Consider the following 16,919-nt stretch of genomic DNA (forward strand, 5'->3'; position numbering starts at 1 on the left):
GGGGGAGGGAGGGGGGGAACTCACTTGTCAGGATCGATCGCACGCGTGGCCATCATGCTACCGATACTGAGGGCAAGACCGCCGATACCGACAACCCACGGGTTGGTAACCATGAGGCGGTAGACGAACCCGCTCTGGACCATCTGGTACGCCGACAGGCCGATGATGCCGACGCCAAGGCCGGTGTGCATGAACGTGCGGTTGAGGTACGACCGCTCAAACGGCGGCATGCCGCCGTCCTCCCTCGTCTCGCGGTTGAACATGACGTTGACCGTGACGAGAGTGCCGCCGAAGATGGCACCGCCGATCATGAGCTTGCGGAGGAGCTCCTTGCGTCTCGTTGCGGGGTCGACGTAGGCCTCATAATGTGTTTGGTAGCCTCGGGAAGCGCCCTGGAGCCTTGTGAGGATGTTGCTTGGAGACTTTGTGTTGGCGCGGAACGCGAGGGACGCTGTCCTCGGGGTGAAGAAGCTGTTCTTGGGAGTAGAGTGGAATGCACGAGCGAGCTGCGGCGCCTTCGCCGCGAGGCGCCCGGGACCTGCGCGGACAGTGATCGTGAACATTTTTGAGTCGCTCTCAATGCGTGCTGTCGATGGATGATGATTGCGAAACGAAAGACGTCGGGAGCGTCGTGCTGAGGTTGAGGATGCTGCTTGAGGTTTTGAGCTGGAAGTAGTTTGGAGGATATGGATGACGTTTCGCTGGTGGCGTTGGCTGAGCTAAGGTACCTAGCTAAACAGGATTGGACCGGAGCTTTCCGGAAACTTCTAATGGCGAGGCAGGCATGTTAAACCCTAACCCTGCATGGCTTTTGGAACGTGTTTACTCCGAAGTCCGAATCCAAGGTCACTTGCTCCTCTCTTAACGGCGAAGAGCCCTCGGAGGCAATCGTCCCTCGACAAATCAATGGCTACAAGTTTGAAAGTAGCAAGTGAGACGGAGGGACCCAACCGCATCGATGTATGTTGTGGCAAATATCCGCCTTGTCCATTTCTCTCGGGACCCCGGGCACCCCGGCTTCAGACGACACTTGCAGCGGCGCCTTTTCGAAATTGAAGAGGAGTGCCGCGAGCTTGAACTATAGACAACTGCATATAAGGACTGCGAAAGTAAAGCAGCATGCGCTGGACGGTCTTGCCGTTGAGTCTACGTATTTGCCAAAGGTATCGTGAACCACCGGCAAACCGTATCTGCATGCGGACATGTAAAAATGTTGCCGGTGTGGCGACACATGCCTTAATTCAACGTTTATCTCGCCATAGGAGATGCCGGATAGCCAGTCTACAGCTACGGAGTTGTACTGTACAGCGGGCGGAAGCAAGCCGCGAGCTGCGTTCGGAAAACTACTGCGGTAGTACTCCGTAATTACTAAGGCACGAGCAAGAGTGCACACGGATCAACTCTAAATTTTGTTCTGGAAAGCCCTCTTCCGTTGCAGGTCCGTGCTTTTCTGGGGAACCCATGCCGCTGGATGGCTTGATTCGCTGGTGTGCACCCTTGTGATTTCACAAGGCCGGGGCCTGAAACCGACTGGAGGACCGTCGGTGACCGGCGACCCGAGCGAAGAGCGTAGGGGAGGGGTGGCAAAGGGAGCCGAAAGATCTTCTTGTGTCTCGTATGTGATGATTCCTGCTATTGATCTCTTCGAAGTACGATGCGGCTTTCCTTGGCCACTGGTCCAGCCGCCAAAGCTGGAGATGCTCGGGTGGCTGAGAACTGCGTACGGAGTACGGAGTAGTTATGGCGTATTGAACCGTGTGCCAGAACATCGTTTACTGCCCCGGTCGGTAAACCGTATGGAACGCATAGCACTCAACTGGCGAGATGCACTACTCTACATAAGCTGCCAGTTTTATCATGGAGAGAGAGAAAGAGAAGAAGAAATATCCTGCACATCTGCTGATTGTGTGTGTTCTGCAGGCCAAGGACCAAACAATTTGTCAGATGGTGCAGGCCGCAATCTCAAAAAGAACGGAACTGTAGGGTAACTAGCATTTGGATACACGCTGTGGCCGGAGCAGCTTTAACGTTACAGTTTTGCATTGCTGCTGCAGTGTCGTCCGGGATCATTTAGGTGGCTTACCAGGTAATGGAACCATCGTCGAATTCACTTCGCTTCTCATTTTAGTGTATTCTTTTCTGGCATTGACTCCGGCGTCAGTACTTGATGTTCTACCTGTAGTTCACATTTGTCGTTGCTGCATCGCGTTGGATCATTGGGCTCCTTGCTTGCCCCGCCGCGAACCCCGGCCCGAGAGCTCAAAAGCCGAGCTTTGGCTCCAGTGGGCGCGCGACCGGCAAGAGCTCCCTGGGCTGCAACGAGTGAGCATCCACAGGCTTCGTCATAGCATCGCCATGACTGAAACAAGCCCGAAGTTTTGACTTTGAGCACCTAAAAGTACTACTCGCAGCGTGCAATCTTTTCCATCTCTCGGGAAGTGCTAGACCGCAAACAATCAACAATTTCGTCGGTTAAGAAGCGCGTGCCGTCTGACAATCGCAAGCTGGCTTGTTTCATTGGCGGCAAATACCCGTCGCGCGCCTGCCGCTGGCTGCAGCTCGCTCCGCTTCCGCTTTCCCGCTAAACCGCCTTTCTTGCCATGCTCAGCCGCCTGCTCGCCGCCCTCCATCAGCTGAGGCGCTGAGTTCCTCTGTGTAACCTGCGACGCACCGTTGCCGGCGTTGGCGTTTGACGGTGTACGAGACTACAAGACTGCCCGCGCCTGAGCCCCACGTCTCCAGGTGAGGCGTCAGAGGGCCAAGCCCAGGAGCGCATTCAACACGACCAATTCCCACCAGACCACTTCGCCTCGATCGCTTTTGGAGTGTTCGATCGCAAGCCTCGGGTCTGGCGGTTTGCTGATATCAGAAGGCAATTCCACTCGTCTCTTGCGAACACGGTATTTTCCAACTCGCCTCTTCCAGAGCACGCTCTCTGCAGGGCGCCCCTCACCATTTCAACCTCCTTACACCCTTCCCTTCTCCATCGCAAGCGGCGCCGGACAGACAAGTATCCGTCAATTAGGAGGCATGAATATAGGCTGACAGAATTTTCTGTCAGGCACCATCACCTCGAATAATACTGCCCTGGCTCATATCACACCTGCTCTCGCCAACGCCACAGCGCGACTGGCTGGCAAACGCCAAACATTCACATCTCCAACGCAGGGACAAACGAACACTGTCGACAGAACTCAACCCCGCACGCGCACGTGGATACAATTATTTTCATTTGTCAAGGAGTTGTTCTTCGGCAGTTGCATGACGACTACCCCTGCAGGCGATAACAGGTGCATAAACTGGTGGGGAAGCCGTGGTTGGGGCGACGATAGCATGAGATAGGGGTTTGTGCCTGATATTCTCTACGCGGCGCTCCAAAAAGCCGCGGCGCGTCAGAACCGAGTCGGAGCAATTGGAACGTTTCGGAACGTTTTGTCAACACCGCCCGTCCCGGGACGTGGGAGGTAGCCCTGCCGACGGGCACGATACGGGATGCGACGAGCTCGATCTTCCCCCACGGCCTCGCCGTACCGCGCGCTGGCGCACCATCACGCCCAATATGGCTCGTCCCAGGGGCAGCAGGCGCGTGACTCCGTGTCATCGGTCCTGCGATCCTTCAATGTCGAGACAAATCCGGCGCGGCCAATGCGGCCTTCGCCGCTGACGGCTTCAACCATCCCGGACATGCCCCTCGACCTGGTCGACCGCATCAGGTCATTCCCGCTCTTCATGTCCGCGCCCGACGACTTCCTCGCTGCCATCGGCGCTCATCTACGTCCACAGACCCATAACGCGCACGACCATATCCTTACCGAGGGAGATGACGCCAAGGCGATGTACTGGCTGGTTCGCGGTGTTGTTGCCGTCACTTCGCGTGATGGCGAGGCTGTCTACGCCGAGCTCAAACCCGGAGCCTTCTTTGGCGAGATCGGCGTGCTCATGGACATGCCGAGGACGGCGACCATCGTTGCGAGGACCAAGTGCCTCCTGGTCGTGCTGAAGAAAGAGGATTTGCAGGCCGAACTCCCCAAGTTTCCCGAAATGGAACAAGCGATCCGCCAGGAAGCGCAGGAGCGGCTGGCCATTCTCAAGAAGAAGCAGCAAGAGGGGGGCAAGGACGCCAAGCTTCCAGAGACCAGCGCCGCGAGCGTGGCACGCGAGGCTGTGCCGGGGGAGGTCAGTATGGGGGATAGTGGGATAATCAGGGAGGGAGCAGTGGTGAACACCAAGAAGCGCAAGTCTCCCAGCCCCGGAGTGGTCGAGGACCCGACCATCAGCGGCAGCGCCCTCGGCAGTGCCTACGTAAACGTGCGCAAGACGCTCAAGGAGCTTCCCTTGTTCGCCACGCTACCGGCAGACATTCTGCATTTCCTTGGGCTAAACGCCCAGCCCAGGACTTACCCACCCTTTACCGACATCGTCCGCCAGGGCACTCCCGGCAACGACATCTACTTCATCGTCCGCGGCGAGGCGGAAGTGATACAGGACCCTGCGAGTCCCACCCTCAGACGAACGTCCAAGGCGACGTATTCGCGCCCGAGGTTAAAGCAAGGCCAATATTTTGGAGAGGTGGCGAGTCTTGGTCTGTCGCAGCGGAGGACCGCGACAGTACGCGCCGTGTCAGATGTCGAGTGCCTGATGATTCTCGGCGATGTGCTGGACGAGTTGTGGAGGCGGTGTCCGCCAGAAGTGAAGTGTCAAGTGGAGGAGACCGCGAGGCAGCGTTTCCACCCGGAGGACGTCGAGATGGAGGATGCGGAAACAAAAGAGAGACCAACGCGGGAGGAGAAGGCGGGCCCGGCCGTCACCTTCGATCTCCCTTCCAAACCAGTGTCACCGCCCAACGAGGAGGAGGATACGCGCCGGCCGTCGGATCCCGACCCCTTCCTGAGCGTCGACATGGAGAACTTCCGCAATAGGAGGCGCAACTCGCTCGCGCCGCCGACCCCACAGACGGACTGCAGCGTTATCGTGGGCGGGATCAAGGTACCTCCGGTCGCACCCGCTCCGCCGCTCCTGTCGCCCATATCTCTTGACGACTCGCCCTTTCCCAAGCGCGCGCGTACCCTTCCCATCGGTAGCAAGGCCAAGGAGAAGGCGACGTTCCCGGATAGCGTTTGGATTGGCGTCTTCGAGCACCTCGACCTTCTCGAGATGCTCCGCCTGAGGGCCGTCTGCAGGAAGTGGCGCCAGATGCTGACGACGAGTCCCGAGCTCTGCACGCGCGTCGATCTTGGCCGGATCAACCGCAAGGTGACCGACTGGTCAGTCGCCAACATCCTGGCGCCCTTCATCGGCACCCGCGCGGTCGAGATGGACATCAGCAACTGCTTCCACATTACCGACGAAGGGTTCCAGGCGCTGTGGAAGGCGTGCGGCAAGAACGTCAAGGTTTGGCGGATGCGGAGCGTCTGGGACGTGTCCGCCTCGCAGATCCTCGAGATGAGCGAGTGCGCCAAGGACCTCGAAGAGATCGACTGGAGCAACTGCCGCAAGGTCGGCGACAACCTGCTAGCTCGCGTAGTCGGCTGGGTCGTCCCCAACCCGGCCCCCGCCCGCGAGAGCAACAAGAACGTTGTCATTGCACCCTCCAACGCCAAGCCGCGCCGCGGCCAACGCAACCCCCAGCCGGGGGCCCCTTCCCAGCCGTCCGCACCAGCCCCCGGTACGGTCGTCGGCTGCCCGCGGCTCCGCCGGCTGAACCTCTCTTACTGCAAGTACGTTACGGACCGCTCCATGGCGCACCTCGCCGCCCACGCCTCGTCGCGCCTGCAGTCCCTGAGCCTGACCCGGTGCACCTCGGTCACGGACGCCGGCTTCCAGGCCTGGGCCCCGCACCGCTTCACGCAGCTGACGCACCTCTGCCTCGCCGACTGCACCTACCTCTCGGACCACAGCATCGTCGCCCTCGTCGGCGCCGCCAAGGGCCTGACCCATCTCGACCTCAGCTTCTGCTGCGCCCTTTCCGACACCGCCACCGAGGTCGTCGCCCTCGGCCTGCCCATGCTGCGGGAGCTGCGCATGGCCTTTTGCGGGAGCGCCGTCAGCGACGCCAGCCTCGGCTGCATCGCGCTGCACCTCAACGAGCTGCGCGGCCTCAGCGTGAGGGGCTGCGTCCGGGTGACCGGGAACGGGGTCGAGAACGTGCTAGAAGGGTGTTCGCGGCTCGAGTGGTTCGACGTGAGCCAATGCAAGAACCTCGGGGGGTGGCTGGCCGGCGGCGGCGTCGAGAGGTGGGGATTCGACGAGAGGTTCGTCGACCAACCGGGACACGGGTCGGCGGTCCCCGGGAGCGTGCGGGTCAAAGGCGGCGGCCCTGGTGGGGTGGGAGGAGAAACGCGCAGGACGATGACTGATGCGAAGCCGCTCGGGCCGGGCCCCATATTGCGGCCGGTGATACCGCCTAAGGGTGCGCCTCCGTCCAGGTCGAGGAAGCCGGTTAGGTTTGTGGTCGAGAAAGGACCCGGCGAACTGAGGTAATGGTCCTTTCTTTGCCGCCAGGCTGCTCCTCCCCAAAACAGCGCGCAGGATATGTATGTGTGACATGACGATAATGATGACCAGTTTTGGATGATGACACAGACTCGTTTGGAAGGATTGGCATGTGGTACATACAACGTACCGACGAGCGGCATGTAATATGATTCATAGAGACATGATATGAAATCACCAGGCCGGCTAAATGTCTTGGAAAAGATCGGCGTCAGTCATTGCAGACAACCAGAATGGAGGGCTACATGTAAACTGTAAAGGGACTCAGACCCAGGAAATTACATTGTTTCTTTCAAGGTCAGGTAGTAACGCGACGGCTTGTCAACAGGCTAACGTCGCTGTGTCGTCTCTATACCTCTCGTACTTCCTCTATGCTGAGTCAAGAGTTTGTGTTGCACGCGTACAAAACCGTCTTTGATACATACCGAGCGAGCTCAGTCACTGTCACTTCTTTTCTAGGTCTGTCCTCGTCCCATACATACTACACGTTCGATAAAAAACTCACTAATTACATGATTGAATTAGTCTTTCGACTTTTCCGGTCCTCATGCCTATTCAAAAACGTATAAGAGTATGAAGCGTCTATTGTATTATGGGTATCTCTATCAAGGTACCTTATAACGTCCAACCGGAATCCCATCTTACTCGCAAAACCATGCCACAACAACCCAGTTGCGGTACACCTACCGTGTACGCCATACAGACGATATTTAAAGCCCCGGTACCCAGGTACTCCCAGTTCGGCCACCGTTAGCTTCGACCTCATACCGTCCCAAGTTTTCCTGCCACGTCTGCCAGTCAAACCCATCGTCCATGTTCATATCTACATCATCGTTCTCCGTATTTGGCAGGTTCAGGATATCCGGTGACCCAGTTGTCGGCCAGAGCCAGGGTGGCAGAGTATCCTCGTTGTTAAGAGGCGTCTGCACCATTCCCTGTGAAGTTTGTTGCTGCTGTGGTTGTGATAAGTGAGCTGGTAAGCTCATCGAGGTCGGGGTCCGGCCAATTTGCCGCAGGTCGGGCATCGGCGTGTTTGTGTCGAAGCCCAACGAGCCACTGTTTTGTGTGAAGTTGCCAGGCTGGTAGGGAGTGTTGAATGCCCCGCGGACAACCTCGTCGGGCTGAGCAGTGTTCCAGAGGGGTGCAAAATCGATGGGTATAAAAGCTGGGTCAGCCATGGCCCCATCGAGGTATTCCATGACTTCCGGCTTAGCATAGCCCGCCGTGTCAGCCGCATGTGCGCCCATCGTGCCCTGAGGCGCGGTTTGGCTTCGTGCTGGAGGCCCTGGTGTCGGTTCCTCGTGAGATTGTGATTGTTCTGGGGGTGGAGGGGGCAAGTTAACCAGCTTCCGCCATCGATCCAGTGCCATGGCACCTTTTACCGAGCCCGGGATGGCTCCAAAGGTGCTCGGAGGAGTCCCTGGCTCATCTCTGATAGCAAGCTCCTGTGCCGCCTGTGGGTCTGCCTGCAACCGGGCGATTTCAAGCTCACGGTGCTTCTTCACTTTGAGATACAGCTTCCTCAGAGGCATCCATACGGCATGGTGACTCGCCAGCTTCTCCAGCTCCGCTGGGTTGGGCGACCGAAAGTTGAGGTTCAGCGCTGCCCAAAGACGCTCCGCCTTGGGGCCCCAGGGCCGGTGCGAGACTTCGATCAGGCTGTATGCCAGCGCATTCCAATGCATCCAGGTCTGGAACAACCAGCGCCACTGCTTACACCGTGGGTCGGTGTTGAGAATATGGCTGTACTCGAAAACATCCAGGGCGGCATTGAGTAAACGTGTCCGTACATCCTCGGATAGTGACTCGTCACCCGACCCCGGGAACAAGAGTGGTTGGTAGATGACGAGTGTCATCTTGGCCAGCACAATCCGTGTGACATTCGATGCCACCCAAAACATGGTGTTGGAGCCGCCCTTCAGCAACTTCTTCTGCACCTTGTTGGCTACTTCGTTGAGCAAAGCTTCACGTTCCGCTAGGGATTTTTTGGCATCGCCACGACAAGCGGGGGCCATGTCGGATGATACTCTGTGTAGTCGTCGGGAGAGCGAGCATATTTCGTAGCGGATAAGCGAAAAGGTCATGTCTGTGGTACCCTCTCTCGGTTCCGGAAGCTGCGTGCTTTCCGGGGAGATGTCGGCATCATTGATGTTGAGAGGAAGTTGCGTGTCAAATGTGTCCGACAAAATGCTGAGATCGGTTCCTTGATCTTCGGCAGACCGCAGGTCCAAGACGCACACAGCCCAGAAGAGGCGTCGGCGCATCTCGATTTGGAAGGGCGTGAGGTTTGGAAAGTGCGATCCGTCGCGATGAAGGCCCAGGGCCTGGCTGAGGCGAATGAGCAAGCTGGTGAGGGTCCACGCGAACCTAGTGTCGTCGTGTCGGCGAACGAGAACGAGGAAGAGCATCAAGGCCTGGACGACGGCAAAGTCGGGTTTAGTAAGGAACTCGGCCTTGGCTAGCGCCTGCTCAACTGCGAAGCGGTATTTCTGAATCAGGACGCTCCTCTCTGTGCCGAAGTTCAACTTGACCTGCGGAGGTTAGCGGCAACTTGTTGTGACCGGCGGGAGCGTACGTACATCTTCTTCCTCCAGCGAAGAGATGGTGGCATAGTAGATTGAGAACATAAGTGCCTCCATCGAAGGGCTAAGGCTATCGAGATTTTGCCGAAACTCCTTGATGACTTTGCTCATGGTAGGTACGTGGACTACCTTGAGGATAGGGTCGACATTCTCTTGATAGACCTGCCAGATGAAGGGAATTTGCGAGGGCAACGGGTGTAGAGATTTCAGGTCGACGTCGGCCGAGCGGTATCCAAAGATGAATGATTGGTGATCCATGAAGCCTTTATCGTGATCAGCGGATTCGGGGCTAGCATGGTCCTCCGATACGGCGGATTCGTCGTCGCTCAGATCCTGAGAGGCCTTGCGAAGTTCGTCCAGCTACAGCGTGTTAATCGGATATTTATTAAACCCTGACCCTGCCGATGGCGGACTTACCTCGTCAGTGATGGATGACCACAGCGAGCTGCTGACGTACCGAGTGACTCCTTTCTCGTTCAATACCAGCCGGCCGAACTGCTTGTGAACGTCGGGCGAGCCCTTCCCAAGGGAATCCGACTCAGACATGGCCCCTGAATCCTGTCTGGGAGGCAGTTTCGCGGATGCAACGCCAGAAGAGCCATGGTTCGAGCTGCTAGTGGCGGTAACAAGACGGCCGAAGCGTCCACCGATAGCTTGCTCGTCTTTTGAGTATGCCGTCACGGCTTCCGGAGAGCTGGTGGCGCTGTAGGGCTGCCGTGCTGACTCAATCTCAATTTGTCCGCTGAGCTCTTCGACAATGCCCTCGAGCTTCCGCAAACGCTTCATCAGCTCCAGCTCACGCTCACTCGACGGCTGTTTTGCCGGTGCATTCGGGTCTTTCGGACGGGGCCGTCGCGGTGCTCGGCCGGGGGCTGGGAATATGCAGGGGATTTGGGCACGGCGACAATTGGAGCATGGCATGTGTTTATCGCAGCGGACCTAGAGCTGTCAGCGACGGCGTCGGCAATTTGGCCGAAAACGCAATACCTTTCTCCTCCGACATGTGACACAGCTTCTTGGGTTTAGGGCAGCGGACGGGACGGCCGTGGGCGAGTACACAGAAGCGCCGGGGGGCGGATGGCGAGCCATGGCAATGATTTGTTGAGGATCGTAGCTGTCATGCGTGCTGGTAGTGGAAGCGGTCTCGGTCTGTCGCGGACTATCGTCAGCCGCGGAGGGCCGCGCACTTGTCTTCGCTTCTCCAGTCATCGTTGCGGCCTTGATTGTGTCGAAGGGCTGGGGGAGAGGCTGCGGGATCAAACGGCTTCTTGAGTGGCGGGGTCCGGGGGACGTAGGCTGCTACTCGGGGGGATGCATATGATCGTGTTCGATAATTGAAGGGCCACGGTTGGAAAGACCCAACGTTCGATATCGCGGCGCAAGGGAGGAGGCGCTCCCGCAATTGGGATTGTCGTTGCCAACCTCTATTCCAGCGAGATGGATTTGCGACAAATGCCCGCCTGACGACCCAAGCAATGCAAAAAGGTAGTGGGGTCACAAGATGCGCCCAAGCAAGTGGCCGAGTGGTCAATGCCCCCCCGCCGCAGCCGCTCCACTAGAACGCTGGTCCACATTCAGGTCGCGCCCTTCGTGGAAGGTTCGTTGCAGGAAAGGAAAACTTGGACGACCGTGAGCCAGCAACTCGTAGTACTGCGTAGGAGGCTCACCACAGGCCGTTGTTAAGCTTTGCTTGATCCATTTGCAACACAACGGTACTGTTGTTGACTATAGTAGGGGATTCGGAGTACGGAGTACATAGGCACATATCAATACTCTGTACATATACCACGATTGATGGGGACTGCGGACTTTACCGAGTCTGGCCGGCCTACGGAGTATTTGTGCGCATTGGGCAAGTGCCCATTGATTAACTAGTAGTAGTACAGCGCAAACATTACTAGTAAGTAATTTCCGACAAGTCACTCTGAGTCATGGCAGGCGACTTGAATGAACAAAACTTAGATCCATGCCGGCGAATTATCGCCCACCTAATAGTTTCATTACCCTGCAGCATACTTCATTGAACTTCCCATATCTTTGCAAGGCGGACTGGCAGTTAGTTGCATAAGTTAGCAGAGTGGAGCTAAAGCGCAATGGCATCATTCCCGCACAACCGGCAGTACTCTTAATTACTACGCGAGGCGGTAAAAGGTCTCGATGTGGTTTGTCAATTAATTCTGCGTCTTCAAAGTTGAAGTTAACATCGCCCCATCTCCCAAAAGTCAGCGGCAGCGGCTCGCCTAGGTCAGGGCCTCAATGTCAGGATGATCCTTGAGCAAGTTTACGATAGGCAGAAAAACTTTCGTTTGCCCATCCTCCCCCGCGATAAGCGCCCTGACGTCAGCCCAGGATTTCCACTCCCAACACTCGCATTTCTCGGGTTCCAAGACCTGCCGTGACCTCGATATGTTAACAAGCAGAGTAAGAAGCCAGGTTATAAGCGTCGGATATTTCCAGCCCAACTTACCCGAGGCTCTTGTCCCTCTTTCACCATCCGACATGACACAAAGAGGGTTATATAATGCTTCTCAGGGCCGAATATGTCGTTCGTCACGGCGACGAACTTGTCGGCCTTGACTACAAGCCCTGTCTCCTCCAGCGCCTCTCGTTCAGCACACTCAAAGTAGCTCTCCCCCATCTCAAGATGCCCGCCTGGTAATTGCCATTGTCCTATAGTTGTCAGGGTCAAGAACTTCCTAACAACTTCTATCGGGAAGATTCTGCCAACCTTCGCCATGGGATCCTTTGCGAATGCCGAGGACAACTCGTCCCTGTACGTCCTGGATGATCGCAGCGACGCCGACTCGAACAACTGGCTTTTGAGTTGCCATCTTTGTCCTTGCCATATCAACTCGGCTATTATTTGATACCGCATGCGAAGGACATGACTGCGAAAGCGAGTTCTCGAGACGGAAGCTATGAGTCACACGCGTTATCTTATCGCCGGCTTGAACTCTTGGCTTTCAAAACAGTTGTGTATCTAATTAGGAACCTACTCTAATACTTCCCGATAAGCTTAAACCTATTTTTAAAGTTAAATAAAATCTTAATCGAAGATAATCTATGGATACGATAGTTTCCAAAAAATAAGTCTTTTCTTCTATATGCCTTTTTTTCCAGTAGCGAGCGGTAGTGAAAGGTCTTTTGAAACCCCAGGTGGCCGGTCATGGTAATTAATTATTCATGCCGCATCTTTGAGCAGCCGCTGTTAGCACTGGGGCGGAATACCCTAACCCCCGCCCTCACTCCCGCTCCTGTGCAAGGCGACGGCCCTGGTGAGCACCAAAAGAGCTCGGCAAATCCTGACCAACCCCAGCACTGCCCATATGAGACGCGAGGGATTGTAGCAGTCCCGTGTAACTGTTCTGGCTGGTTATTTTGCAACTGGAAAACGCCGTCGTGGTCGGTGGGTGGCCGTCTGTACCTGGGCGGGATTCACTTGCCGCTCGTCACAGAGTAAGGATATCGCGAGGGATTACATCCCCTCCTCGGGTACAAGCAGCTTCTGAGCAATCTAACCTCCCCTAAATTTACACTAACTTTTCCAGATAGACAGGTTTTCGAGAGCGGATGTTGCTTGGAGGTTTCCTTAAAGAGATAGGTTGACGTCATGATGGACGGGGGCTGTTGTATCGGTCCTGCGTCACCACTCTTGTTATTAATAATTAATTAATACACACCAGAAAGCGACACTTTTAAACGCAAGTACTCACCGTCTTCCTGCGTTAATTATCTCGTTTTCAAGATAATCAGATACAGCACTCCAAACGACAGAAATTCGCAGCCTACCCAGACCTAAATTTTGCCTGGCGTACTTTCACCCTCACCAATTCAGAAACAACCGCTCTCAATGTCGACCCATTTCAGCAAAGAGGGGAGCTTTGAGCCTGTGCCGCAAAAGGCCCAAGCCCAAGACTTGCCGGGGTGAGTGTAGGAACCGAAACCAGAACCAGCCTCAAACCCAGAACATTGGAAATAATTATTCCGCTGACACATAGTTATACTTCCAGACTGGAGAAGATGATGGAACCCTCTAGCGAGTCTACCAAGCTCGAGGGCGAGGGCCAGGCCTACGAGTACCTCGCGGCCGGCAAGCTCAAGGGCTGCAAGGCTTTGATAACCGGTGGAGAGTAAGAATAACAGGCGCCGATTTCCACACATCTCAGTCGGTCAATCAGTCTGTCAGGCACTAATAATTAACATTTGAGTTCTAATTAAATTAGCTCTGGTATTGGTCGCTCCGTCGCGGTCCTGTTCGCGCGGGAAGGGGCCGACGTCAGCATCGTGTACCTGCCAGAAGAGCAACCGGACGCCGAGGACACCAAAAAGCTGGTCGAGAAGGAAGGGCACAGATGCCTGCTGATCCCGGGGGATCTGATGGACAACAACAAGTGCAAAGAGGCCGTCCAGAAGCACGTCGACGCGTTCGGGATCATCCACGTCCTCGTCAACAACGCGTCCAAGCAGGTCATGTGCGAGGATTTTGCCGAGATTGACCTCAACAAGGTCGAGAGCACGTTCCGGAGCAACATCCTGCAGATATTTGCCATGACCAAATATGCGCTGCCGCATATGAAGAAGGGCGCGTCGTATGTCCCCTGGTTCATCGCGGTTCACAGTTCGCTTCCTGAGCTTGCAGGCTGCTTGCCGATGTTAATTAACGATGGGGGTTGGCAGAATCATCAACACGACCTCGACGGTCGCGTTTCGGGGCACGGCCGCCATGGTCGACTACGCGGCCACCAAGGGCGCCATCGTCTCCTTCACCCGCTCGCTCTCCAAGAACCTGATGCCCAAGGGGATCCGCGTCAACGCTGTTGCTCCGGGGCCCGTCCACACGCCGCTGCAGCCCGCGTCGAGGCCGGCCGAGCAGATGGAGGGCTTTGGCGGGAAGTCGGGCATCGGGCGCATCGGCCAGCCGAGCGAGATCGCCCCGAGCTTCGTGTTCTTGGCGAGCAAGGACTCGGAGCTGTACTACGGCCAGGTGCTGCATGCGTATCCTTTGGGGGATTAATCAAAGCCGGCTGAATAATTAATTTTTTTTTTTGGGGGGGGGGGGGGGGGAGAAGGGGAACACAGGAGAATTTTATGTCGAGTCAATCACGAGTATGACGGTTACCGGTCATTTTTATGAACCATGATAATACGAGGATTAATGATATATGCATTAACGTTATATCTCTGCACTTGCAGACCTTTTTTTGGGGGTGGGATCGCCGCCGTGGGAGCTGGGTTGGTTGTTTTGTAATCATCTAATCTGTACTTACAGTACGTAATTAATATCCGTATTTACAAGGATCAGATGCGAGATGGGTGTGCATAATAATTCCACACCTAGGAACTCGAAAAAAAAAACTATCACATTTGATACCATCAAGAGGGAATCATGCTCCAAGATGAGGGCGAGGTTGGGGTAATTATTACTTCAACCACAGGGAATAGAATGATACATGTCTCCAGAGTGTTCGGCTTCCCTCCCATATCGTACCAAACTTCTACTAATGTATCACGATTGACAACTATCAATTACCTTATCTCCTACTCAGTCACGACCGGTTGCTTCTGGGCTTGCACGGAATTTCCTTGGAGTAATTACCTACGGAGGAAGCACTGCACCGCACCGGGACATGTTTACCAGAGGACTCGCTCACAAAGCCTAGATTACGAAAACGGCAAGACACCCATAGTCTACAGGACAATAAACACCGGCCACATGGGTTTTGTGAATGGTGCTTATTGACGAGAGATTCTGCGATATGGGGGAGAGACCGTTTGCCTTGGGTACCTACCTAATTAATTAATTAATACCTGTAATAATTAAGGTACGGGTATCAACAGGATATTACGATTTCTACGTCGCCCAAATGGGGGATGGCTAACCGATGACTAGAGAAAAGGGTGAGCTGACTCGCTTAGAACCTCTCTCGTTGATGCCGTCACGGTGTTGTTTTTCCCATCATCGATCTCATGACGCAAAAGCTGCTGAAGAGCGCCCGACGAGGAGCCCAGGGGGCGACCAGCGCCCAAATCCGGCAGCTCTTCAGCTACCAGAGGTCCTGATTCGTCGTCTCTGCTGCCTTGCATGCAGTTAGCCACTAATTAACTAGTGCAAGTTGACCCTTCGTCCGAACCGGAAGGTCACCCTCCCCTAATTAGGTCTTCAGAACGTTGCCACCCCTCCTGCGCATCTCAGCTGCCCAAAACAAGTAACAGCAGCGTCTGCGAGAGAGAGAGCCTGCCAGTGTGCCTACGGCTAATTGTCTCGCAAATCGAAAATTTTTATTATTATTTTTTTTACGGGCTGCACGACATCCGAGACCACTATTACTCCATGTCGATGCTAGACACCAAAAGATTAATTATTATAAAGCGGCCGAGCAGAGAAGCAGTGCCGACCTTGATTAACAATATTATATTCATTGATCTTTGAGCTCGACAGATCAAAAGAGGGCATCCCACGTCTCTCAGAACCGGACGCACTCAACCAAGGAACCGCAACCGCACCACAGGCACTCTCTGGTAATTAATACAGCAGCATAACTATCACTCACACCTGGTGGGCCAGACCGGACCTGAGCTTTAATTACCATGTCGACACCACCGAAACCAGTGGGCGAACAGGCGGCACTCACGCCCGCGGACGTGGTCTTTGCCGAGGCCACGCCGCACCAGCGCGTCCTCTCCTGGCGGCTCAACGGCGCCTCGTGGGCGCCGCCCATGACCATCGAGCAGTACGTCGGGCGCGAGACGGCCCTCTCCCAGACGGCGCTCTCGGCCAACGGCGGGACCAGATACTACGTCCTGCACCCCGACGGTGATCCGGACACGATCGTCTCGGCCTGCGAGGTCACCGCCAAGAGGGCTCTCGTGGCCGGCGCTGGTACCAGCGCCGGCCCCCGCGAGGTGCGGGCCTACTCCGTCGCCAGCGTCTTCACCAACCCGCGCTTCCGCGAGCGCGGCATGGCCTCGCACATGCTGCGCCGCGTGCAGGAGGTGGTCGACGGCGACGGCGACGGCGACGGCGACGGCGACGGCGACGACGGAGGCTACAAGGCCGAGTTTGGCGCGCTCTACAGCGACATCGGGCGCGTCTACTACACCCGCCTGGGCTGGAAGGACTTTCGCAGCCCGCAGGTCCTGCTCGGGCTGGGGACCCCCGCCGCCGCCGCCGCCGCCGCCGCCGCCGCCGTCGTCGTCCCGGAGGGCGTCTCGCTGCTGACGGCGGACGAGGTGGCGCCGCTGTGCGAGCGGGACGTGGCGGCGATCCGGGAGCGGTTTGAGCGCCTCGCGCGGTCCGGCGGCGGCGGCGGCGCTGCCGACAACAACGGCAAGAAACAGACGCACATCGCCTTCCTGCCCACGCCCGAGCAGATGGCCTGGCACTTCACCCGGGACAAGTACGTCTGCCAGAAGCTGCTCGGGCGGGAGGTGGTGCACCGCGGGGCCAGGACGGAGGACCAAGGAGGCGGCGGCGGCAGCGGATGGATCTGCTGGGACCACGACCTGCGCGAGAAGAAGCTCAAGGTGCTCAGGATCGTCACGCGGGAGCAAGACGGCCCCGAGGCCCGGCGCGGGGCCGTCCGGAAGCTGCTGCTAGCCGCCCTCGCGGAAGCGAAGGGGTGGGGGCTGCCCAAGGTGCTCGTCTGGAGCCCCGGCGCGGAGGTGGCAGGCGCCGCGACCGACATCTGGCGGGAGCTGGGGCCCGAGGTCTCTGTTACCTTTGAAGAGCGCGAGGACGGGTCGATCCCCAGCCTGAGATGGAAGGGCGGAAAGGGGCCAGAGGAGATTGTGTGGGAGAGCAACGAGTATTACGCCTGGTGCTAGCTGTAATTAAATCCTCTCCCC

The 16,919-nt window shown here is 56.6% G+C and overlaps 7 protein-coding genes across 7 annotated transcripts in view; 4 read left to right on the forward strand and 3 right to left on the reverse strand.

Annotated features, from left to right (window-relative positions):
• Nucleotides 1-697, reverse strand: part of P884DRAFT_287501 (inhibitor of apoptosis-promoting Bax1-domain-containing protein) — a gene marked incomplete at its 3' end in the record, with an annotated part of 1,371 nt that extends 674 nt beyond the window's left edge. Inside the window, exon 1 of the mRNA XM_069443886.1 lies at nucleotides 25-697. Coding sequence (XP_069294334.1) covers nucleotides 25-563 — 539 coding nt within the window. The 5' untranslated portion in view covers nucleotides 564-697. The remainder of the gene's footprint in view (nucleotides 1-24) is intronic.
• Nucleotides 698-928: 231 nt separating this feature from the next.
• Nucleotides 929-1,288, forward strand: P884DRAFT_264019 (uncharacterized protein). Its single transcript, XM_069441812.1, has one exon. It carries the CDS (start codon nucleotides 963-965, stop codon nucleotides 1,170-1,172), a length of 210 nt encoding a protein of 69 aa, XP_069294335.1. The 5' UTR covers nucleotides 929-962; the 3' UTR covers nucleotides 1,173-1,288.
• A 2,204-nt stretch (nucleotides 1,289-3,492) lies between these two features.
• On the forward strand, nucleotides 3,493-6,480 carry P884DRAFT_280369 (uncharacterized protein; the record flags this gene model as incomplete). The annotated part of the gene is made up of 2 exons (XM_069443427.1): nucleotides 3,493-6,042; nucleotides 6,142-6,480. The coding sequence occupies 2 exons, from the start codon at nucleotides 3,493-3,495 to the stop codon at nucleotides 6,478-6,480; spliced, it is 2,889 nt and encodes a 962-aa protein (XP_069294336.1).
• Nucleotides 6,481-6,979: 499 nt separating this feature from the next.
• On the reverse strand, nucleotides 6,980-10,355 carry P884DRAFT_294584 (fungal-specific transcription factor domain-containing protein). Its single transcript, XM_069444286.1, has 4 exons — nucleotides 10,062-10,355; nucleotides 9,492-10,013; nucleotides 9,072-9,434; nucleotides 6,980-9,023 (listed from the first exon to the last, which is right to left on the reverse strand). Exons 1-4 carry the CDS (start codon nucleotides 10,281-10,283, stop codon nucleotides 7,203-7,205), a joined length of 2,928 nt encoding a protein of 975 aa, XP_069294337.1. The 5' UTR covers nucleotides 10,284-10,355; the 3' UTR covers nucleotides 6,980-7,202.
• Nucleotides 10,356-11,147: 792 nt separating this feature from the next.
• On the reverse strand, nucleotides 11,148-11,905 carry P884DRAFT_250372 (NUDIX hydrolase domain-like protein; the record flags this gene model as incomplete). The annotated part of the gene is made up of 3 exons (XM_069440640.1): nucleotides 11,148-11,464; nucleotides 11,542-11,744; nucleotides 11,803-11,905. 3 exons carry the CDS (start codon nucleotides 11,903-11,905, stop codon nucleotides 11,315-11,317), a joined length of 456 nt encoding a protein of 151 aa, XP_069294338.1. The 3' UTR covers nucleotides 11,148-11,314.
• A 1,192-nt stretch (nucleotides 11,906-13,097) lies between these two features.
• On the forward strand, nucleotides 13,098-14,088 carry P884DRAFT_209764 (uncharacterized protein; the record flags this gene model as incomplete). Its single annotated transcript, XM_069438958.1, has 3 exons — nucleotides 13,098-13,204; nucleotides 13,298-13,663; nucleotides 13,752-14,088. The coding sequence occupies 3 exons, from the start codon at nucleotides 13,098-13,100 to the stop codon at nucleotides 14,086-14,088; spliced, it is 810 nt and encodes a 269-aa protein (XP_069294339.1).
• A 1,293-nt stretch (nucleotides 14,089-15,381) lies between these two features.
• Nucleotides 15,382-16,919, forward strand: P884DRAFT_264023 (uncharacterized protein). Its single transcript, XM_069441813.1, has one exon. It carries the CDS (start codon nucleotides 15,663-15,665, stop codon nucleotides 16,896-16,898), a length of 1,236 nt encoding a protein of 411 aa, XP_069294340.1. The 5' UTR covers nucleotides 15,382-15,662; the 3' UTR covers nucleotides 16,899-16,919.

The sequence above is a fragment of the Thermothelomyces heterothallicus genome, assembly GCF_042370625.1.
Source record: "Thermothelomyces heterothallicus CBS 202.75 unplaced genomic scaffold P884_scaffold_29, whole genome shotgun sequence".
Classification (NCBI taxonomy): domain Eukaryota; kingdom Fungi; phylum Ascomycota; class Sordariomycetes; order Sordariales; family Chaetomiaceae; genus Thermothelomyces; species Thermothelomyces heterothallicus.